We start from the raw sequence: 25,169 nt of genomic DNA on the forward strand, positions 1-25,169 counted from the left end.
ATATAAAAAATGTTCAGAGAAGACTTGAGTGGCTATTTTGACCCATGAACCTGACCGTCAGACTTCGTGCTATTAGCATAGTCACACATGAGCGGGGAAGTAGGTGTAAAACAGGAAATGTCTACTACCACAGGTTATATTATGACTCTGACAACAGAGGGTAACCCACAACAACCATCCATGACTGGAAACTTTCCAGAATCTGTGATGGGTTTCCATTGTAAGTAGAACCACCCCTGGGTAGGTACGTATGTCGTTAAAAAACAACACACAACTATAATTGATCGACAAGCATAGATCTGCTATTTTTTTGGAAAACGTTTGAAAGTAGTTCTGGGTTCCTAGAACTCAAGGTTAGTACCACGTCCTGAGCAGGACTGTAGGTCCTGAGAACCTTATCTGAAACGGAGCTTCAAACTAAGCATCAGTGGTGTAGTGGGAAAAGCACTCTCATGTTTTACTTTTTACTTTTACTGTTGCAAGTAAAAGTCCGGTAATCAAAATCTATTTGGGTAAAAGTACAAAAGTATTGGCATCAAAATATACTTAAAGTACCAAAAGTAAAAGTACTCAATATGTAGAAAGTCCCATTGCACAAGTTTTCAAATGTCTAAAATGTATACAAATCTTTATGGGTGCAATGCAAGGCATTGTGAGCTTGTAGATCAGCTATTTTCAAATGGCCGTATGTTTTGTAATAATAAAAATGTACAAAGTAACTAGTAACTAAAGCTGTCAAATAAAGAGTAAATGTACTTAGTTACTTTACACCACGTCAGGAAATAACATTGCCCGGCACGGTTCACCAAACTCTTGTAGTCGAAAAGAGTTAGTGACAGGAAATGACAACCAAGAAAGGCTGATGTACATTACTGTCCCTATCATCATCACTACCACAAAGTGAGACGGAGAAAAGGTCTGTCGGATTAACGCATGCCTCCCCAAGGGATCACACATATGCAAATATTTTATTTATGTATGTAACAACTTAAACCCTATAGTTAAACTTCGTTGACTGGAGTCCCCCAGGGCTCTATGCTACATTAGGCCCCCTCCTTTTCCCTCTACACCAAATATCTTTGCCGAAAATAGCCGATCTACAACCTCGCGTTATGAGCTTGTAGATTGGCTATTTTTACCCAATGTTTGCCCCAGAATGGGGATGCTAGGGTTCTAGTCCTTGGGCCAGACGAGATATCACTACCAAAAAGTTGGCAAAACCTTACCTATACTAAATTGTTTTTTGGGCCAATATAAGTAAATAAAAATATGATAGACTTTCCATAGGAGCAGCTTTTTATATTTTTTGACATGTTGTTATTTTTCTCTATAGGCGGATTTTCATTCATAGCCAACAACATATTAAAAGTTATATAACACACTTTTTGGACATCACACTGCTCCTTTTTTTTATAAATTAAACAAACCTGTGTCCAATTAAAGTAGTTGATGAAGTGGGTGTGGCCTATTTGGTGGTGGAGCAGCTTTTTCAGGAATCAAAGCTGAAGTAGTAGAGGCCCTAGGAGGGGTCCACGCGCGACTGCTTATTTTTTTTTCTAGTTTTGATTTTTGGCATCCATAGGACCTCTAATATTGGGATTTTGATGATCCCAAGAAAAAAAGTGGTCCCAAGTGTGTTTTTTTCAATGTTTTATTAACCCTATGAGACCTGCGGGATGGCTGGCTGGAACGCCGGCGAGACTGTCTTTCGGAGACTGTGGAACACTCAAATTTAGACGTACAACCTCAGGTTTCCAATGGGACCAACCTTGTCATGCTACCTTGTCGGGAAGGGGGCTAAATACCTAATGATTCAAAGTTAAGACAACATTTTGGCGAGGGAAAAACGACCATCACCATTTTCCAAATGGTCCCTTGAGCTGTCACCTCAATATATGTGAATGAAAATGGGTTACATGGATACCTACAAGCCTCTCCTGTACAGACATGCCAAATGTATGCCTATCTCATGCAGTTCTGGGCAAGAACCATGCAGTGTTTTGCATGCAGTACAAATATGTAATTTCTGCCTATTGTAAAAAGTAGACCACTTCTAGGAGAGGAGACTGCATCTATAGCTGTATGAGACCACTGTACTGTATCTAGACCACCCCACTGTATCTATTGCTATATGAGACCACTTTAATGTATCTAGAGACCACTGTATTGTATATATACCACCGCACCGTATCTATTGCTATATGAGACCACTTTACTGTATCTAGAGACCACTGTATTGTATATATACCACTGTACTGCATCTATTGCTACATGAGACCACTGTACTGCATATATGAGACCACTGTATTGCATCTAGACCACTGTGCTGCATCTATATCCCACTGTACTGAATCTATAAACCACTGTGCTGCATCCAATCCCACTGTACTGAATCTATAAACTACTGTACTGCATGTATAGACCATTGTACTGCATTTATAGACCACATACATTGACCACTGTACTGTATCTATAGACCACTATACTGCATCTCAACTCAACACAGCTTTAAACATGTATATATAAAGCACATTTAACATGACTATGTCGCCACAAAGGCTCGGTAGATGCAGTACAGTGGTCTACAGATGCACTAGAGTGATCTACAGATGCAGTAGAGTGATCTACAGATGCAGTAGAGTGGTCTACAGATGCAGTAGAGGGGTCTACAGATGCAGTAGAGGGGTCTACAGATGCAGTAGAGTGATCTACAGATGCAGTAGAGTGATCTACAGATGCAGTAGAGTGGTCTACAGATGCACTACAGTGGTCTACAGATGCAGTAGAGTGGTCTACAGATGCAGTAAAGGGGTCTACAGATGCACTAGAGTGGTCTACAGATGCACTAGAGGGGTCTACAGATGCACTACAGTGGTCTACAGATGCAGTAGAGTGGTCTACAGATGCAGTAGAGTGGTCTACAGATGCAGTAGAGTGGTCTACAGATGCACTAGAGTGGTCTACAGATGCAGTAGAGTGGTCTACAGATGCAGTAGAGGGGTCTACAGATGCAGTAGAGTGGTCTACAGATGCACTACAGTGGTCTACAGATGCAGTATAGGGGTCTACAGATGCAGTAGAGTGGTCTACAGATGCAGTAGAGTGGTCTACAGATGCACTACAGTGGTCTACAGATGCAGTAGAGGGGTCTACAGATGCAGTAGAGGGGTCTACAGATGCAGTAGAGTGGTCTACAGATGCACTACAGTGGTCTACAGATGCAGTATAGGGGTCTACAGATGCAGTATAGGGGTCTACAGATGCAGTAGAGGGGTCTACAGATGCAGTAGAGGGGTCTACAGATGCAGTAGAGTGGTCTACAGATGCAGTATAGTGGTCTACAGATGCAGTAGAGTGGTCTACAGATGCAGTATAGTGGTCTACAGATGCAGTAGAGTGGTCTACAGATGCACTAGAGTGGTCTACAGATGCAGTAGAGGGGTCTACAGATGCAGTAGAGGGGTCTACAGATGCAGTATCAGTGTCCAGAGATGTCTACAGATCAAGACAGTAGTCTACAGACATACTAGAGGGGTCTACAGACACACTAGAGGGGTCTACAGATCACGACAGGGGTCTACAGATGCACTACATGGTCTACACAGATGCACTACAGTGGTCTATCGATACAGTACAGCAGTCTATAGATACAGTAGCTAGTCTATAGATGCAGTAAAGTGGTCTTTAGATGCAGTACAATGGTCTATATATGCAGTACAGTGGTTTATAGATTCAGTACAGTGGGATATAGATGCAGCACAGTGGTCTAGATGCAATACAGTGGTCTCATATAGCTATAGATGCAGTACAGTGGTATACATGTATATACACAATACAGTGGTCTCTAGATACAGTAAAGTGGTCTCAGATAGCAATAGATACAGTGTGGTGGTCTGCACTAGAGTGATCTACAGATGCAGTAGAGGGGTCTACAGATGCACTACAGTGGTCTACAGATGCAGTAGAGGGGTCTACAGATGCAGTAGAGGGGTCTACAGATGCACTACAGTGGTCTACAGATGCAGTAGAGTGGTCTACAGATGCAGTAGAGTGGTCTACAGATGCAGTAGAGTGGTCTACAGATGCAGTAGAGGGGTCTACAGATGCACTACAGTGGTCTACAGATGCAGTAGAGTGGTCTACAGATGCAGTAGAGTGGTCTACAGATGCAGTAGAGTGATCTACAGATGCAGTAGAGGGGTCTACAGATGCACTACAGTGGTCTACAGATGCAGTAGAGTGGTCTACAGATGCAGTAGAGGGGTCTACAGATGCACTACAGTGGTCTACAGATGCAGTAGAGTGGTCTACAGATGCACTAGAGTGGTCTACAGATGCACTAGAGTGGTCTACAGATGCACTACAGTGGTCTACAGATGCACTAGAGTGGTCTACAGATGCAGTAGAGTGATCTACAGATGCAGTAGAGTGGTCTACAGATGCAGTAGAGTGGTCTACAGATGCAGTAGAGTGGTCTACAGATGCAGTAGAGTGGTCTACATATGCACTACAGTGGTCTACAGATGCAGTAGAGTGGTCTACAGATGCAGTAGAGTGGTCTACAGATGCAGTAGAGTGGTCTACAGATGCACTACTGAGGTCTACAGATGCAGTAGAGTGGTCTACAGACCACTTCCAATATATTCAGTACAGTACAGTGGTTTCTAGATACAGTACAGTGGTCTCATACAGCTATAGATGCAGTCTCCTCTCCTAGAAGTGGTCTCCTTTTTACAATAGGCAGAAATTACATATTTGTACTGAATGCAAAACACTGCATGGTTCTTGCCCAGAACTGCATGACCATCTTGGATGGCATCTTGAAAATTATGCCTTTCTGCTAAGTATATTTTCCTGGATATTTGGGATGTTCTCAAGCATGCCTAAAGGTACCAGAATCTATTGAAAACCCTTTTGTATCAATGTTTAGGGAGGTTTAGTGGTACTCTTTCTTATATGCCTATTGACCGGTCTATTTCTCATAAAAAGTGCTTGTTTAAGATAAGGCTGAAAATGACCACCCCAGAATGAAATACTATGGGTAAATTATACATTTCCTGAATCCTTAGGGTCATGTCAGTATTCCAGTTGTTGTGTTTTGTGTCTCTGATGTTTCTTGATGCCACAGAACTAAAAGAAAATATATGGTTTAGGCGGAAATTGTGAGAAAAAAAAGGTTATTAAAGGTTTGAAGAGCTCCAGTGACCACTGTACTTATCATACATAGTCACCAAAGGGCTCGAATGAAAGCTCAAAGTGTCCCCTTAAAAATGATACCAAACATAAAATATAAAACATTGTAATATGCCCTGAACGTGAGCCAATACCAAGATATGCACATGTGTCTAAAATGCCATTTTTCAATGGGGGGTGGTAACTTTAGCAGCTGATAACCCCAATTTAGCTGGGCCTCAGGAAGGTCTATCATACAAAAATAATATCTAGGGATGTATAGGAATAAAAAAATCCCAACTAGAATTTGCCATCCCAGGTGGTAGCGATATGTGAGATTTTGGGGTTTGGCCCAAGGACTATTCATGTGTTTTCAAAGGTGTCATTAAAAATAGATCAGTGCACGATAATACCATTCTATATTGATTGATTTGATGGAATATTTTATTAGTCAGAAATGTAAAAACAGCACAAGTACAGTTAATAACATTTTGTCTAAAAGGTCTGTCCAAAAACGTCCTTGCGGTCTTGCTTCCATTGAGGTCCTTGGTATTGCCTGAGATGGTTACAATATTCCACCCGAACAATCACAAGCTTCAGACATTTACTTGGACTAAATTTACAACCAATAACCAATGAAAATAAACCTATGTAAGCAAATTGAAAGTGAAACACTAAAATGCTAAGACATTGGTGCATATGTATTTCACAATGGCTATTAATTCATGACAGAATAGCATTTACACAGCCTGATTTCTCAAAATGTCAATGTCTATGTGAACAGCAGTATGTACTGTATAAGTATAAGTATTAGTATAAGGTTCTAATAGTATATGTCTATTTACAGAAAATTTGACCATTTCCAGGCCTTGAAAAGCTTGAGAATTATACAGAAAGGAAATAAATTAAAATGTCCTGCTGCAATATTTATACTGTATGACCATATGTAAGTATACTTTTTGTCATTTGATGTTATTTGAATATATATGATATAAAATGTTGTGACTTTTCACAATCAGCATGAGGTATTCTACAAAGCCAAACAAAACAACAAATTAATAGCAAAAGTTCCTTCAGCTTCTCCAATTTTAAGATCTGGAATCAAGTTTGGAACTACACGAGGAAAAGTAAGGTCAAATCTATATTCTTTTTATAGAATATGTACAAAACCTGCAGGCAATAGGATTCACTCTAACATAAGAGTAAAGGAGATGTGATTCAAGAGTGTTTCTTCTATAACTTATAGCCAAGTCCAGGACTGCTGATGTGGCAGAACAGAGTCATAGCGAAACACATTCCCAAGACCTGTCAAAAGAGAGAGGAAGATATGATAAAATGTTCTAACATGGTTGTTGCAGTAAAGGGCTCAAGAGGGCCTTTTACTTCCTTTTTAAAGATGTGACACAAACATTACATGATAACAATAACAATTGCTTCTACTTTCATACAAGCAATGTTGATGAATGAAGAAGATGGGTTAGGATTATCTCATTTTAGATCAATTCTGAATTTCCATGTCATTATTTTCTCCAGTTTGTGATATCTGACAAAAACATTAGCGTTCATTTTAACTCATTACATATGTAAAAAATATATAAATATAAATAAATGCAAACAACACATACTTATACATCTAAGAAGAATTCATATGTTTAAACTGCAGTGGTAAGTAAGCATACCTCGATGATGCAGAGGACAATCACGGAAACCCCAGTATAGAGGAAGTTCTCCTCAAACCAGTTCTTCATTGTATACAAACAACCCTTTAATAGAGAGCATACATTCATTAATGTTTGAATTTATTAATATTAAATGGACATTCTGGGGTTTGTGTAGAACATTGGTTCTGAGTTGGTGTCAAATTGGGACCCACATTTTACATTGGCCATTAATCAGGGTACAGTATATGAAATGACATTGGCCAGTGTTCAGACCTGGTGTTTTGTGTCCATATATACTGTATATCCATTTAACCAAACAGTACAACACAAGGTGAAGTCATTCTCTCAGGAACATTAAACTGCCCATAGAAATATCTAGTGAAAAGATCCACCACACGATGATGATGATGTGACAACTGAATGTTTACGTGGAACGTTTATGCTTAGGTCCAGAGCAGACCGGAGGAAGCACAACGAAACAAGTTGTTCATACACATGAAACAATAAATTTAAACGCAAAATGCCTGTGCTGTGTTGTAGACTACTTGGTATTCACAGAACAATGGCTGGCAAAGATATGTTGCTATCACTACCAAGGCAATCCTTAATGTGGACAGGTCCACACTAAACTTTGTATGTTGACATGATGTATCATAATATGGCTCCCAGAGCATCTATAAAAGTGACCTGAGACATCAGGTCCTAAGATGTGTTGATTTGGAATTGAGTGCACTCACAACTGTATTTATCCACTTTATACTGTATAGTGACATGAAATAGCACTCAATATTTCAGAGCTATTCTAAATGGAAGTTATGGTACCAGTGTAATATTTGTACCTTTTCCTTGTATCTGGGGGGTTGTTCACATTTTCCACTTATAATGCAGCAGGAAGGAGGCACTTCGTCACCCCAGTCAGTTACGTTATGGACTCCACAGCAGTCAAACTGTAACACAGAATGGTTGGGAACATAATTTTAAAACAAGAAAGATTGCACTCAGACTCAGTAGAGTGCATAGCCTGCCAGGGCTAAGCAATTGTCATTATATGCCATTCCACCTCCACTGTGACAGATTATGTCATTTAGACTTTGCCCTCGACGGTGACCTTGTAATTTGACCTTTTCGACTCAGAAGTCTGTTCAGGGCTGCCTGCTGATCATTCTCACCAATATTAAACATCTATTTATCCATTCTCAATTTTGACTTGATTGCAACCTCGACTTTTGACCAATTTTTATTTAATTTAATAAGCTATAGGCAATTTCATCCTAAAAATATACCAATTAACCAAAATAGTGACCATCAAAAAAATAAAATAGCCTTTTACTGAATGACAACCATTTTGTAACTTGTGTGCAGCTACAGTCCACAACATGTCCTGCCCTTAACATGGACCAGATTGCAACTAAATGTATTATAATAGTTGGACGGTAATGGTAGTTATAATAATATTAGTTAGTGTGCGAGAGCTATGAGGCCCCAGGAAAAAGGAGAAAGTAAACTGTGGATGTAGAGAGAGAGAAAGAATAAAGAGAGAAGAATAAATTAAATAGACTTGAAAGTTTAATATATACTTAATAGTAAAAAAATATGGATAATAATGATTTTCATATTTAAGGCCTAATAAGTGTGACCAATCAATCAACCCATTAAAAAAAGCCTATCAACAGAGCCTAGCAAGTTAACAGTTTTGTGTGTGAGGAGCATGAGATAAACAAACAAGCAGGAAGGGGGGACACCAATAGTGCAGAGGTGCTGATCGTGGTGCAAAAGCATAAAAATGCAGATTAATCTATAACCATGTCTTAAAGACTTCATACCCACACATTTCTCAGAAATGCTGAGGAAGGCCTAGGGGTTGTTTTCTTCTGCTATCTTTGCGTTATTTAAAAGTGTAACTTATTTGCGAGTGCTTAATTTGCTATTTTAATGCCTTGTGGGTCTGACTCTGATCCATCATAAGACGACAGTACCAGTTCCTTGAGTACCATATGTTCTTGCTAAACCCTGAGGGAAAACAAACCTAACCTTTGTATTGAAGCGTTTTTTTTTGTTTAGTTTTTTTTGAAGAGATTGAAGGTTTGTCAAGAGAGATATGTATACATGAGAGAAATTATGTAGGCATGCATACATACATACATACATACATACATACATACATACATGCATGCATGCATGCATGCATGCATGCATGCATGCATGCACATACATGCATACATACATGCATACATACATACATACATACATACATACATACATACATACATACATACATACATACATACATACATACATATATACATACATACATATATACATACATACATACATACATACATATATACATACATACATACATACATACATACATACATACATACATACATGCATACATACATGCATACATGCATACATGCATACATGCATACATGCATACATGCATACATGCATACATACATACATACATACATACATACATACATACATACATACATATATATATATGGTTGTTATTGGGTGTGTCAGGATGTATGAGGGAGAGGGAGAGTAGAAGTCAGTAGGTAGTTTCTGTGGTGTTGAGTGACACTGCTAGTATAAATTGCGAAATGTAAATGCACATAGATAGATAATAAAGGGATTCATATTCACTCACTAATTTCTGAACCGCATCCCAGTCATTGAAAGCAGCTGTCGAATTCTTCTTGGCATCAGCTTTGGTTTTTACCAAGCCTTCTTCCAGGTCTTTTTCCACCATTGCACCAATCTAAACAATGACATTATTTTTATATTTGTTTCCTCAGTGACTTCTTAATACATTATAACTAGACGTATTGAGTTAAAACTATGTACCATCCTTTAAAAACAATCACAACCTTTTTTTAATTTGCATTATCAACAATTTTGTTATTATAATGTTATAATAATTTGTATACATTGTGTGATTCGTGTCTTACCTCAGCTTCGTAGATTAGGAGGAGGCAGGCTGCAATCAGCTCCACTACCATCAGAATAAACAGCAGGAGGAAAAACTGGGAATAGAGATTCCATATCACTCAGTCAGTATCATTTGATATGATCCATTTCTAACATTTTGTAATTAGGATACTGTTAGGATAGCCATGTAGGATGTGATTACAATCTGAATCTGTATAGTGTCTAGAAAAAACATATCAACAGCGTTCGGGTGGCGCAGTGGTAAAGTCCCTGCCCTCCACCACGGAGGTTGTAGGTTCGAATCCACCGTGGTGCATGCGGCTTTGTCGTGTAGAATTGGCCCGTGTTCGGGGGAGGGTGATATTGGTCATTGCATGTACTCCTACAGGCTGGGACGGCACCTGTCAGCGGGGAGTGTTGGGCGGGAGGAGTAGGACGAAGGCTCTATGTCCTCCCGGTGGGGGCTCCTCACTGGCGGGTGAGTCAGTAGGATACAACAAGAGCGACAACACAGAAATGTGTGTGGGGAGGAATTCATTGGCATAACGACCAAATTGGGGAGAAAAAGCGGTAAAAAATAATTGGCTACTCTAAATAAATAAAACATTATAAAAAAAACACATAAAAAACATATCAAGGTTTCCGCAACACTGATCCTATCCTCTGCATCTTTATTCTAGCCATAGAAATAAATAAATGTGTTATCAACGTGTTCTTTCATATATGTTGTAACATACCGTCAGGAGGAGGCAGCGGTTTTCTTTCAGGGCTCCCAGGAAACCCAGGAAGGACACACAGGTGATGATGATGCCGCTGATGATCAACATGTTGGGTACACTGAGATGAGCCAGGGTGGGGAGCAGAGCGGTTGTATTTAACTGCATCAACATGTACACACCGAATCCCAGCACTGCTGTGCCACACATCTGTGAAAACAAAAGACACACCTGTTTTATAATGACTCATTTATACTTTGTTGAATGACCAGGTAGCTTGTGGTTGACAATAACTGACTTTCAACTGAATTTTCAGGTGAGCTATAGATTGTATGACAACATTTGATTTAGGCTTAAGACAACAGACAATTTGAAATAATTATTTTAACCACAGTGAAGTCACGTGTCTGAGTTGGAGGTGCAAACAAAGGCGCACGAATATTTGGATGACCCATCTTGATTTTCCATGTTGCAGGTGCCTGAACTACACTACTTTAAACATAGCTTTGTGCTAGGATAGGAAAAAAAAAACTTCTTGTCACGCCCCAAACACCTGTATGTGTATCTCAAGTTGATTGGATCGTTTCTTTTCTATTTCTACGTATCTCGAGAACCGTCCGCCGAGAACCCAAGGGAGCGCCATGCCAAGTGGGAAGTCAGTCGGATCGGCGCCTTCTGTGGTCGTCCACATTTATCTATAACATGCAAATCTGTCCGTCTGTCTTTCCGTGTCCCCTTTATGCCAATATATGGAGATATCTCTGATGTCATCAACATAACGTCTTAGTAGTGGCGTCATAGACTGTCCTCCAGACTGCACTAAGCACACTGACAACAGGTACAATGGGTACCCTGATAATGGGTACAATGGGTATGGCATAACCGTAGCGCCATGAGTTCCTAACAAGCATCGGCCTAGTACTAACTTGTTGTAATGATGGGATTTATCTATAGTTTGAGAAAATAAATGGTTAGGTTGCTATAGGGTGTGTCACAAATTATTTGGGTCTTCAATTTAGGATTTAACAAGTTTAATGAATAGGTCTTCTTTATGAACATCAAAGCGTACAACATATAGCCATAAAATAGAGTGTGTGCTGACTACAAACATGTTCTAACTTCTGGGCTATAACATGAAAACTGACTACGTCACGTTCATACATCCATTCCATAGGCTATATGTAGATCAGAGAACACGAAATGTGAGCTGGATAACAGAAGGTGGTACGTACAAAACACAGGAAGTTGACCACACACATGGTGTACTTCAGGCACTTGAGACAATTCTGAGCCATTGTTCAAATCCTCTTATCAAACCTGGGGGGGTGGGGGGAAACATTAAACAATGTTATTAAAGATATGGAAGGATACACCAAAAATGTCCTGGTCAGAAAATTTGAGTCAGACTTTGGATTTCCCCTCCATCTGGGGCGGTGTTCTGTTTGTGAAACATGAGGCAGAATGTCCCTGTCTCACAACAAGGAAGTGAAGTGCATGCTGCTGTGTCTCATTTCCTGTGTGATACTGTACGTTGTGTTTCCTCTGCATTTAAACTATTTCAGGATAAGATGAGTTACTTAAATGAGTGCAGTTGTGATCATTTTTTTAATTATTAAAGGGATATTGCAAATATCAATTCAAACAATTACTTGATATATATTCGAAATTGCTCTAGAAAATATAAAAATACGTTTTGGGGGTGAAAATCCTCTCACTTTACCATTTATATACAGCAGTCTAGCTATTATTAACTTATTATCAAATTGAATGTTATATCAAAACAATAATCATTGTGTTTAATGCTTTTGTCTGAATTTTTACGTTGGATTGACTTAACATTGGGGAGAATTAATCCCCCTTAAGGAAAATTCATTTCAGCCACACACAGAATGATAACAACAGCAATGATACAATAGTAGGGAAAACAAGGACTGTTAACAACTATTTACACAACAATCAACATTCTATGGCAATTCAATCCCTTGTGTGAGCACTGAGCAACATGAAGTTCCTCTTTTCAAAATACTTCTAAATCACAATTGTATTATTTTTCTATAGAGCCAGTTGTCTTTATACTATTTCCATTTATAAACACTACAATAAAGACGACTTGGATATTAAAGTTTGCTGTCTCACCTGGTTGGTTGAATTATAGGCTACCCTCTATTTCTCAAGAAATTAAGACCACTTGTACTCTAGAGTCGACCTTGGTGTTGTCTGTTCTTTACGTCCTCATGGTGCTGCATAGCCTAAAAAAAGGCTGGGGCTTTATTCACCCTTTTCACTTCCTTATTTCAGAACATCTATGACCACGAAAGTGTACTGCGCAACAAACAAAAATAACACCCCTGTCAAAAAAAAAGAAGAACAAGAATCATGTCATGTGTGACAAGCTGCTTTTATATTTAGACAATATGTAAATGTACTGTGTGCAAACACAGTACAGTGGAAAATGTGAGAATCACACAACCCAATAGCCTATACCACCAAAACACAACCACATTGAGAAAACAAAGGTTTGAGGTGTTTTATTGTCATACATACACATAATATCATATATATATATATATATATATATATATATATATATATATATATATATATATATATATATATATATATATACTATATACAGCTGTATCAGCATTAAAGGCAGTGGAATTCTTGTACTTTAGGCTTCCTCAACAGTGTGGATATTGGTCAAATAAAAATAGAATAAAATACTACAAAGGTGTGCTCAGTGGAGCTCAAATCTCTGCCAGGAAGCACACCCTCCTCCATCCTTGTATATGTGTGGTGCATGATGATGACATTGTTTTGGCATTGTGTTTCTGTATGAAAAGGCACAGGGCAAGGTGGATAACAGATGAAAACAGATGCTGATCGTTAATATGTTGTGTCAATTAAGTTTGAACAGGGCCATAGGCTACTAGGAACACAAATGGTAAACGGCAGTGGCCCCATCTGTCCAAATTGACAGTATTCGATTGTAGTTAAAGCAGACAGCGTGGCAGTGAAACAAAAAACACCAGCACTCTCTTAAAGTCCTTTTAGGCTCTCTCATTTATTTCATGACCCAGCAGCAGCAATGTGGACGTTTCGGCTGGAGCCTTCCCCAGTGTGATAAAAGCATGGCAACCAGCTGAGTCAGTCTCTGAACGTAATTCAAAAAGTGTGGTTGCCCTGACGCAAGTCATGGGTTGCAGCTACTGAAACCCGAGGAATCCGTGGGAAGAAGAGGTTCAATGATTCACATTTGTAGCGCCTATGGTCAAGTGAATGTGGTTTTGGAGTTGTACTTGCGTTGTTTAAGCTCTACAATAAGTGATTCAAATTTTGGGGCAATCAGTCATGAGTTTTAGCATTTTTTGGAAAATAGGCCCCATCGCCAATTATAGCCAATCATGGAATATAAATAGAATATAATAAATCATGTTTTAATAACATGCCTCCAGAGATCACGTGCATCATTTTGGTGAGTTTTGGACAAAATATGTAGGATTGGCAAAGTTTGCAGAAAATAAAAAAATCTGTAGGCAGAAAGGCATTGTATGGGGAGTTGCATCATAAACCAAGGAATGCACAGGGGGTTACGACCTAAGGTTCCAGATAGGCTGAAATACAAAGTGGGCTGTTACAGCGCCACTATGACGCTGATTTGAAATATATTCTGGGATTGACTTCTTTGGCCTACTGGCAGTGTATACACAAGACACTTCATGCTGATCAATGTTGTAGATTACGAGATTAACCGCAGGCGCAGACTCACAAACAAACACACAAAAACACAGGGAAGGGTGAAAACATCATCTCCAGTCTTTTAGCATAGCATATAAAATGAGGGTGAGTGTGAAATCTTATATTCTCCCATTCCATGTATTCCAGAGTGACTTCCAACAAATGCAACAACAGAATAAGCTTCAGTTCATACATCATCCACACTACAAACAACCAGTAATACGACTTACGTCAGCTCTTTAGAAAATTACTCTGTAGTCGCAGAGTTAAAATAATAGAGAAGTATACGAGTAACGCAATACTTGAGGCAGAAGAATTAGATTTGTGGTGAGAACATACAGCAGTTATAAATAACTATGAGTGAGAGTAGGTTGAAAAGGAAACATGGGTGGGGATCTCCTTAAACAGGAGGTACTTTTTGAACACAACAGAAAATACCAGATTCTGATTTTCTGACTGGGGTGTGAACAGTGGGATGGCCACAATGAGTAGAGCGATGACCACCACACTATTGCAGGAAATGATAGCCAAGCAGGCAAAAACAGAGTAATGAGAGAAAACCTGTTGCATGCGTTTATTTAAAACAATTAAAATAATATGATATAATATTTAAGAAACAATTTACAATATGACTCTTCATCACTTAATTTCCCCAGTACAGCAAAAGAACAGATATTTGACTTAGTGGTACTGCTGCAGACACACTACTAGCATACATGAGATATAGCTTAGAGCAGTGGTTCTCAACCTGTGGGTCCCCAAATTATTTTTTTGGGGGGTGGTCCCCAGATGACAGTGAAGTGACAATTTAAGGACTTTTATGACCTTTTGAATACGTAAAAAAAGAAAAAGTAAAGAAAAATACCATCTCTGCATCAAACATAATAAACAAACTATACTATAAAACAGGTGAAACATTGGCCAAAGTGTCAAATAATATAAGAAAGAGGTTACATTTGTGAAATTAGCTGTGATCTGCTATTTTCACAATATTGAATGCACCAACTCCTACATTCCAAGTGCTTATCAGGGTTGGGGGTCCCCAGTTAAATATGATTATTTTGGGGGGTCGAGAACCACTGGCTTACAGTATGGACTGACCTCTATCCATTGCAAAGGGACAGTGCAAGACATATAATGGGGGCTGGGGCACACATATTACTCCATATGTATTCATTCAGCATTCAGTTACGTTGTGCATTCAAGCAGCATGGTGTGTGTGTGTGTGTGTGTGTGTGTGTGTGTGTGTGTGTGTGTGTGTGTGTGTGTGTGTGTGTGTGTGTGTGTGTGTGTGTGTGTGTGTGTGTGTGTGTGTGTGTGTGTGTGTGTGGGTGGGTGCATGCGTGCGTGCACATAAAACATTTTGCCAAGATTAGAGTTGTTAAATGAAATTTTACCTTTAAATGAAGTGGGGTTTCATTCACTTTTTCTGAAATAGTTACCCAAAGTTAAAATCATTTTGAGTAGAAAAGGAAAGGTTTAGTTATATCCCCCAAAATGTGTCAAGTCACCACAGATTAGCAGAGCTGACTCAAGGAGATTCAGAGATGTGAGAGAATTCTTTCAGACCACATGGTGTTTTTCACTGGTAGCCAAGTCCATTTCGACTAAAGTGGCAAAACACGGGGACGGTGATACACACACAAATGAACTGTGAATAAAGACAAAGAGGACATTTATCAAATATTTCATAGAACTAATAACAAATGTATGCAAATAAGGTTTAATGCAAAGAAAGGGGTGTATGTACCTGCAAGGCAAACAGTGAGACAACACCTGCACCGGTGCTAAGGAAGTTTCTGGCAAACCAGTTCCTAAGTTTGAGATGACATCCCTGAAACAAAAAAAAATCATAACTCTTCAAATGGTAAATACTTAAAGGGGAATTTTGGACCACGATTTTCTTACCTTTTCTATGATGTTATGATATCTTAGGATGAATGGTACAGTAGAAACATTTCATAACTCCATCCCGGGTCCGCCACAGCTTAAAACGTGCGCCAATAGGCCTTGCGTGTTAATAGCTTTTGGTGAGATCTGACGTTCATAGTGACAGAACACTATGCAACCGAGAAAAAAGAAAAGAAAAAAAAACTTGCTGATTTCAATCTCGAGATTTCAATCTCGTCTAGCAAGACTTCCGTTTTCTTTTTTTTTTGCACAGTCACTATGAACGTCAGATCTAAAAAAAAAAAAAAAAAAAAAAAAGCTATTAAAATATGTGATCCAACGCAAGGCCTATTGGCGCACGTTTTAAGCTGTGGCGGACCCCCCCGGGATGGAGTTATGACATTTTTCTATAGTACCATTCATCCTAAGATATCATAACATCATAGAAAAGGTAAGAAAACCGTGGACCAAAATTCCCCTTTAAGTATAGTAATAGGAAAATAATAGTTGAATAATGTTGTATCCCTTTTAATTAATCATTATACCAAATCAATTCCTCTCACTGCTTGTGACTGCTGTTGTACCCTACTGGCTCACCTGCCAGTGAAGAGTCATAAGGTCATTACACACCGGCGATTGTGCGAATATCCGCAAAATTCGGACTCGTTCCGAATAATTAAAAGACGCTTTTTCGCTTTTTTGCTCCATGGAAGCTTGCATTGACTTTATAAGGTTTTAAGGCATGAAGGCATGAAGAATTCGCCCCCGTACTCCTCCCGCTCAACATTCCCCATTTGCACTGACAGTTGCCGCCCCTGGCAAAGGAGTACATACAGTGACACCCTCCCCACTCGGCTTCTCTACCCAAACAAGCTGGATTCACGGTGCACCGCAGTGGATTCGAACCCCTAGAGTCTGCCGGGGTAGGCAGAACTTTACCCCTGCGCCACCCAAGCACCCACCTTAAAGACGCACTGAAGTGACATTTTCCGTCATTTTATTTTGAAGGTTCAGCCTGAAACGTCAGCTCAACGACTCTAATCCAATCAGAAGGTCCCATCCCTTCAGGCTATGGGACGTTGGATCTCAATCACTTCAGCCGTGGGCAACACGGCTAGTGTTTGTTTACAAGTGAGAGAGAGACGGCCAGTGAAGCGCGTTTGCTACTACCTGGCTTATTTCTAACCTATAATGTTTTCAGATACATATTTTAGTGTGCAGATGAAGTTTAAAATGAGTAATACACTCATCTTCAATGAGATTCAAAACGGAGTATCTCTGTAATTAAAATCAGCTGTGTTTGAAGAACGTGCAGCTATGGGAATCAAACAGGTGCATGTAATCAAGATTCATTTATATTCACGAAGGTCGAGTTATGTCATCACGCAGCACGTTTTCGTTTACAGGAAGTAATTAATATTGGCTTTTTAGGGACTTTAGATGTAAAAATACACAAAAATGTTTTTTTTTCATTTTTTTTGGCATCTATTGTTAGGTATGCCCATATGATGACCACGGATATGCTCTAAAAGTGTGAAAAACATATTTTTCATTTCACTACACCTTTAAGAATATATCAAGGAATAAAGGACACGTGTCTTATCAGCATTTGGAAAATCTTGTCCATGCATTCATCTTCAGTAGACTCAACTACTGTTATGGTGTCTTTACAGGTCTCAGCTGCAGCTGATTCAGAATACTACCTGGGACAGGTCTGCTTTCTGAACCCAGAATCATAACTAAATGCAGTGTTCAGTTTTTATGCACCATATTTCAGGAACAAACTCACATAAAACTGCAGGTCTGCAAAAACTCTTAGTTATTTTAAATCAATGCAAACTACCTTTCTGTTTCCCACTGTTTCTGTTGGTTTGTTTGTTTGTTTTATGCACTGTAATTATACTCTCTATCTGGGAATCCATTCGGTAAAGAAATAAACACATTATGTCTTAAGATTACTATTCTCTTATCTATATTTTATTATAACTTATTTTTTGTATTAAAATGTCTATAGTGTTATTCTTATCTCTGTGTCTTAACGTCTTAATGTTTTGTGAAAAGCACTGAATAGCCATGTTGTGGAATTGTGCTATACAAATAAAATTGCCTTTCCTTGCCTAAGAACATAACTTATATCAATATAACGTACCTCTTGCCAGTTGGTGTGGTTTAAAATTGTACATGGGTCTTCAGTACAGCAGGATATTGGGACCTTCCCATCGTCCCAATCAGTCACACCATGGACTCCACAGCACTGAAACTGTAAATATGACAACGCTGATTCAACTAAACTGTAGTATACAACAATATTCAGAAACTCCAGACCCTGTGAGGAGACCCTGTGAGGAGATACTGTGAGGAAACCCACACATTGAAATTGAACAGGAATGCAGGGTCAGCTAAATAAATAAAGAATAGCTATAAGTAGAAAAATAAGTAGTAGTAGCAGTAACATTCACAGTTGCCACAGTCCGCTCCTCGGGCCTTGGACTTTGTCTTTGTTATTTGGACCTTTCTGCCCTTATAAGGTCACGGACTTATTAGGACTTATGTTGTATCGTTCCTATTGTGTTCTGTTACTCTGTTGTTGCCTTTGCCCTGCTTTTGTGTTCCTTTATTTTGTAGTATTGTTTCCTGTTCTGCTTAGTTACTGTTACCTGTCTTGTCTCACCTCCCTGTTGATTACTAGTTGTCCTCCTCCTGTGTCCTCTTAGTCCCCCAGCCTATCCCAGTGTTGATTGTCTCTTGAGTTCACCTGTGTCTTATTAGTTCCCTGCCTATTTAACCCCTGTGTTGCTTACTTATTCATTGTGTTATGTTGCGTGTAGTTTGATCATGAGTTCAGGTCCTTGTTTGTATTCCTACCTTTTGAGTTATTAAACCCTTTAAACCGACCTGTTCAGCCTCTGTCTCTCCTGCACTTGGGTCCTACATTCTGCCCTGACTCAGACCGTATCTCACAACATACGGTCAGTATTATTACCAACAGACCAGAGTGCACTTTATGGGTGATACTGTAAGCAGTAGTGTAAAGTAACTAAGTACATTTACCAGAGTACTGTACCTCTTTTACTAGTTACCTTGTAGATTTGGATTATTATTAAAAATCATACAGTACATTACCCACTTCAGCCCTATATACAGTTCGGCCATTTGAAAATAGCCGATCTACAAGCTCACAATGTGTCGCAATGTGACATATTGTGAGCTTGTAGATCTGCTATTTTCAAATATTTGTATACATTTGAAAACTTGTGAAATGGGACATTCTGCATAATGAGTACTTTTACTTTTGGACTTTTAAGTATATTTTGATACCAATGCAATACTTTTGTACTTTTACTCAAGTACATTTTTGGACTTTTACTTGTAACAGAGTAACATGATTTACTTTCTACATAGCAGTATTGATACTTTTAATTAAGTACAAATTTTCCACCACTGGTGATAAGCCAAAAAGGTAGTCTTGCTGAAGACTTACAAAGTATTGAACAGCATCAAAATCATCTTTGACGGTCATGTTGCCATCTGGAGTGGAGTGCTTGTAGGTCTGCAGGCTTCGCATCAGGTCTTTCTCAAAGAATGTGTCAATCTGTACCACATAAGAGCAAAGGCAACATCAATACAACTGCCATTACAAATCCACTACAGTATTATGAACTGAAAACAGGGTACTCACCAAGACTATTTTAATCTAGTGTGTACAAATATAAGAACATCTTTGACCTTTTTAAACTGTATATCAATTTTGTGTCTACTATTGCATGGTATAGAAAGCTAAAGTGGGCCAATAGGGGGCACCATACTGATGTACTGTTTCATGTTCATGACATGCTCACTAATAAAATAAAAGGTTTTATTTACAGAGGGTGTTGATAGCTATGTAGCTCATATTTTCTATCATACTTTTCACTGGCACTTTGAAATCAACATATTTACCAAATGTATGTTTTAGCATTGTACACTGTACACTCACTGTTTGGTGATACATTGGGGTTTTAAATATGTTTTGATGAATTAGAGAAAGGAAAAAAATGCATGGATCCATGATATATACTGTACCTCTCTGTCATACACCAGGAATACACAACCCATGGCCAACTCCACTAGCATCAGAATGAACAACAGCGCAAAGAACTGTAATCACACAAAACCATACACTTTATGCACAAGACTGGATGTTCTGGCATTATTTACAAAATTAGACTATTGTAAATGAACAAATCTGGATCAATGTTGTTATTGTTGTTGATATTAGAAGAAGGAGAAGGAGAAGGGGAAGAGAAGAAGAAGAAGAAGAGTTCCGAGAGCTTGGTATAACATCAGAATAATTTAATTCTGCATTTTGTATGCTTTTAAATTCCTTGTTATACCTTATGTATACCTTTTCAAACTATATTTGTGTGAAATGTACTATGCATAAACTTGCCTTGCCTTACTAATAAACTTAATTTATATAGCACCTTTTGTATACCGTTCATATCATGCTGTAGTCTACATTGTACATTACTGTACATAGCAAGGTGTTTTTACTTAATAGGGAAATACAACACAAAGACAAGGTGTGATATGAAACCTGTTACTGTAAATGAGAGGGCGGTGGTGTTGGGATAAGCCCCGGCTGGGACCCTTGGTTTTAAATTGGCTTTGCCGTGATTAACTCCACAAGATGTTAATCACAGGAGATTTATTTGGTGCACATGCTGCCCATCTGGCATGTGCAGGCCAGAATAATCTAGGCTCTAGACTAGTGTGCTCTAGACGATGATACTGACATGATACTGACATGATACTGACCATGAGACTGACCATGAGACTGACCATGATACTGACATGATACTGACATGATACTGACCATGAGACTGACCATGAGACTGACCATGATACTGACATGATACTGACATGATACTGACCATGAGACTGACCATGATACTGACCATGATACTGACATGATACTGGCATGATACTGACAATGATACTGACATGATACTGACATGGTGCAAGACAGTGGCTCAGTTTCTCCCTTTATTGCGAGATTATTTGGAGTGCCTCTCTTTCCACTTAGGTGGTTTTTGATTTGAATTGTATACATAGCTGAGCACCCACTGCCTAAACTAAGAAGGCATCCAGAGGAAGCGCACCAGTTTTTCTTTCTTATGATACTGACATGATACACAATCAAACTACAGCTTACTTTTTAATTGGATGTGGGGGCGGTAAGGGACCTGTATATTGGATAGGGGGCACTGGCCCAAAAAAGGTTGAGAAACACTGCTCTAGACTCTGGGGCCAAAGTGCCGCGCTACGAGCTTGTAGATCTGCTATTTTTGTAAAATCGTGAAAATTTGTGCAAATCTTTGAATATATATATATTTTTTAAAGCGTTAGGATTTAGAAAACTTTTTTTTTCTCAGGTCTTATTGGGTTAATAAACCTACGGTGATGAGCATGCAGCGGTTCTCCTTCAGTGCTCCCAGGACTCCCAGGTAACAGACACAGGTGACGATGGTCCCTGTGACCACCAGGGTGTTGGCGGGGTAGATCGGCCAGAAGGAGGTGATCAGAGCGCCATAGTTAGAGTGCATCATCTGGAACTCTCCAAACGCCACTACGAATGCACCACACAACTACACACACAGGGGAGGTAAGAGAGAACATTCATCACATGGCAAATTAAGTATTTCAATGGAGAAGGAAAGAAATAAACCTTAAAATCTTAACCCATTAAGACCTGAAGCCGATTCTACAAATGTCTTCTAAATCCCAACAGTTTTCTGGGAAAAAAAGTGTTTTATATCAGTGCTGCTCAAACTTTTTCATGTCAAGGACCCCCAAAATGATATGTATTTGGCCGCGGACCCCCATCTCAAAATGTTTAGTTCCAGGGACCCCAAGAAGCAAAGAATAGAGTTAAATTTTTTTGATTTAAACAATATATATTCAAAGTTTTGCACACATTTTCACGATTTAAAAAAAATAACAGATCTACAAGCTCGTAGCGCGGCACTCGGCACCGCGCTATGAGCTTGTATATCTGCTATTTTTGAATAGCCAAAGTGTAAAATAATGCTTTTTTTGCTCAAATCAAAAAATGACACAGATGCGTTCCAGGTCTTAAATGGATTCCCCCCCCCAAAATCCTTCACCCTGGAACAAGCAGCCTTATGTCCATGACCATGACTGATCCTATCTACTGCATGGTTGTACAGGACCTTACAGATTCTGAAAGCCATCCACTCTTCTTAGAGCCACGGTTTTACGACAACATGAATTAAGGCTTAGTCACCCAGCAAATGAAGTTGAGGAGAACCATCATGCTCTTCCAGCAGTTTACACAGGAGCGATTCATCCTTCCTTAATGATGATCTTCCTCCGTTAAGACCTATAAAATTGAAATCAGAAGGGATGGTTTCCAATTCAACAAAACACTCAGAATGCAGATGACAACATGATGGCGAAAAGCTATGTCTGAAGACAACTGCAGTAGCATTTCACTGCCAATTCAGAAATCCAACAAATACTTCTTAGAAATGTCTCAAACTATAAATGAAGCATAGTGTTAGTTCATGCAGGACACGGAAGTGTTGCATGCCTCAGCTGTAATTGGCGGTCAGTCAGCTGATGTGGACATCAGCCTAGCCTCCTATTCCCCATTCACAGCTCTGCTGGACCTTTCGGTCACACATACTCCAATCAGAGCTCACGCCTTAAAGAGGTTCCTTTAAAGGAGTAATTCACCCTTGTCTTGCTGCCTCCTCCACCCCAGCCTCCACCTTTTGATCTGAGTCTGGCATAGGCTTAAATACTTGTGATATTATATCTGCTAATTCAAGCTAATTTGTCAATGTATTGCTTATTGTTTGATATTGTATTCCTATGTTTTTTTTTGCTTAACATTCCCTTATTTTGCTTAGCGTGCTGCTTGGACAAAATTCAGGGAATATCTCCAAGAGTGGAGCTTTTAACGCCAAGTTTAACTGTATTTCATTTGTTGCAATAAATGGTTAAATCTACTTTGACGTGAGTGTTTCTGACTGAACCAAATCTGAAGGAATTTTGCTGTAGCATTTTGGAGATTTTCATTCTTGACACTGACAGAATTATCTATTTTGGCCATTAAAAAAAACACTGCTTCAATAGTTTATTGACAAATGCAACAGATTCCTAATATTCAGGGCATCAAAAACTGTTCTGACATGACATCCAAACTTTTTATTGTAACATTTTCTAGAAATTGACAGTTAGACTCACCCAAAGGTCATATTATGCATGTGCGCCATACTGTAGGCCTATCTAAAGAGTACCCCACTGTAGTATCAGCCTTTCACTACTATAATTAGCCCAAAAATCCAATCGATTCGTTTGTTGTAAATCCCTGCTGCTCAGGGGCCTCTGGCATCCAGGAGTCTCGCCCTCGGCCAACCTAGTCAATGGCTCCTGAGAACTGGGCAAATATCACAAGTTTGCCCAGACAACCAGATTTCCCAGACGACCAAAGGCCTCACACTCACTGGGAATGGCTGGAGCTGCGGCCCCTGGAGGTCAGGGGCCCCTGGGCACTGGCCCTATTGGCCTGCTCCTTAATCCAGCCCTGTTAGGGATGGTGTTTACACGACAACACTGTTTGGTGTGACAACACTGAACCCGCTGCCTGAGCCTGCGTCTGCTGTCATAATGTACTGTAGCCCCTTGACATTTATACATGTCTGTTATTCCTTATCATTGGAATAGAATTGAAGATCATGCTTCACATTTAAAGCTTGTTAAAGATAATGACATATATTTTCTGAGAAGCTGGATTTTCACAAGAAAATAAAGCTTCTCAGCATGTATTCAAATGTAAGGTTATTGTCTTCATGAAACTTTATCTTTAGGTTTCATGGTAGCAGCCAGACTTCAAAAAGCAGAATAGATGCAACACAGCAAACACATAGTACGTGACAGAGCTTATAGTAAATATTTGAAGTCATATGATTTTTTAAAGTTTTTTTTCTTCTCATAACTTTCTTTTGGTAACTTCTAACCATATTGCTATTTATTATTTTGCATATCCTATGCTATTTATCCCAAAGATGCATAGTTTAACTTCAGGTCATGAGCAACTTTTTTCTTTCTGGAAAAACTACCCAATCTATTACCCATACCACAATGTAAATACTCTTGTTTTTATTTCATTTCATGGATAGTTAATGATTTTTAGGTATATAAACAATTCAGTATAATAGCTGAATATCAGAATTCTGATTTATTTTACAAACTATCCTTGATAACTATCTCAGTATAAGACTTACCTTATCAACAAGTCCGCAGTAATATTAACTCCCCAGGTGATAAGTTATATGGTGGCTAGTAGCTATAGTACACTATGAATACTCCAGGTTAGCTACAAGCAGGAAAAGGCATAACAGGAAGGGACAGTGGCAACAACAGGATCTGTCTCAAAATACTGTAGTCTGTAGAGACATTTCTATTTGTTTATTTACACAACTGACAATAAGGAGAGTGTGGGAGGGGCATCCACATTACTTAACAACATGAACCCTAGCATCCCTATTCTGGGCATGTCATAATAGCCTCTACAAGCCTAGAGATCTAGAGAGCTTGCAGATCTGCTATTTTTGACAAAGAGATTTGGTGTAGTGTTTCTCAACGGGGGTGGTGCAGCCCCCGAGGGGGCGCGCACAGAGAAGTTCGGGTTAGAAGTTTGAGAAGTTGTTTTCATTAACTCTGCAGTCAAATGAGGCAGAGTTAATGTGTAGTTGCACGTTTTTTATTAGGATGATGGAAGATTGGTCCCATCACATCAGGCTCCTCTCACAGCACTGTGTGACGGGGATGTCATGGTACTAGTCAGTTTCTCCATGGTACTGGTCATTGTGTTTCCATGGTACTGGTCATTGTGTCTATAAGGCAGGGTTTCTCAAAGTGGGTGCCGTGGCACCCTAGGGTGCCGTGACACCCGGCCAGGGGTGCCTCAGAATGTTTTGATAATATTTGGAATTGATCCATATCACTTTTGGACCTACACCAAATCTCTTTGTCAAAAATAGCAGAT

The 25,169-nt window shown here is 39.2% G+C and overlaps 2 protein-coding genes across 2 annotated transcripts; both read right to left on the minus strand.

Annotated features, from left to right (window-relative positions):
* Nucleotides 1-5,552: 5,552 nt before the first annotated feature.
* LOC311043377 (leukocyte surface antigen CD53-like) lies at nt 5,553-12,757 on the minus strand. Its single transcript, XM_084054601.1, has 8 exons — nt 12,623-12,757; nt 11,719-11,803; nt 10,508-10,696; nt 9,791-9,865; nt 9,490-9,600; nt 7,673-7,780; nt 6,852-6,935; nt 5,553-6,477 (listed from the first exon to the last, which is right to left on the minus strand). Exons 2-8 carry the CDS (start codon nt 11,779-11,781, stop codon nt 6,406-6,408), a joined length of 702 nt encoding a protein of 233 aa, XP_083910727.1. The 5' UTR covers nt 11,782-11,803; nt 12,623-12,757; the 3' UTR covers nt 5,553-6,405.
* A 2,027-nt stretch (nt 12,758-14,784) lies between these two features.
* Nucleotides 14,785-24,552, minus strand: LOC311043715 (leukocyte surface antigen CD53-like). The gene is made up of 8 exons (XM_084055066.1): nt 24,406-24,552; nt 22,401-22,496; nt 21,553-21,741; nt 20,177-20,251; nt 19,596-19,706; nt 18,264-18,374; nt 15,975-16,058; nt 14,785-15,875 (listed from the first exon to the last, which is right to left on the minus strand). Exons 2-8 carry the CDS (start codon nt 22,461-22,463, stop codon nt 15,807-15,809), a joined length of 702 nt encoding a protein of 233 aa, XP_083911192.1. The 5' UTR covers nt 22,464-22,496; nt 24,406-24,552; the 3' UTR covers nt 14,785-15,806.
* Nucleotides 24,553-25,169: the final 617 nt, after the last annotated feature.

The sequence above is a fragment of the Gymnoscopelus microlampas genome (assembly GCF_963454915.1).
Source record: "Gymnoscopelus microlampas genome assembly, chromosome: 4".
Taxonomy (NCBI): Eukaryota; Metazoa; Chordata; class Actinopteri; order Myctophiformes; family Myctophidae; genus Gymnoscopelus; species Gymnoscopelus microlampas.

Bases quoted from the DNA above. Each gene is read 5' to 3' on its own strand.
- LOC311043377 (XM_084054601.1), bottom strand. From the start codon at position 11,781: ATGGCTCAGAATTGTCTCAAGTGCCTGAAGTACACCATGTGTGTGGTC. The intron at 10,697-11,718 runs GTACGTACCACC...TTGTTTTCACAG, and splicing joins TGGTCAACTTCCTGTGTTTT to ATGTGTGGCACAGCAGTGCT. The intron at 6,936-7,672 runs GTACAAATATTA...TCTCTATTAAAG, and splicing joins CCCCCAGATACAAGGAAAAG to GGTTGTTTGTATACAATGAA.
- LOC311043715 (XM_084055066.1), bottom strand. From the start codon at position 22,463: ATGAATCGCTCCTGTGTAAACTGCTGGAAGAGCATGATGGTTCTCCTC. The intron at 20,252-21,552 runs GTAGGTTTATTA...GTGTGATTACAG, and splicing joins ACCGCTGCATGCTCATCACC to TTCTTTGCGCTGTTGTTCAT. The intron at 18,375-19,595 runs GTAAGTCTTCAG...TCATATTTACAG, and splicing joins TTGATGCTGTTCAATACTTT to TTTCAGTGCTGTGGAGTCCA.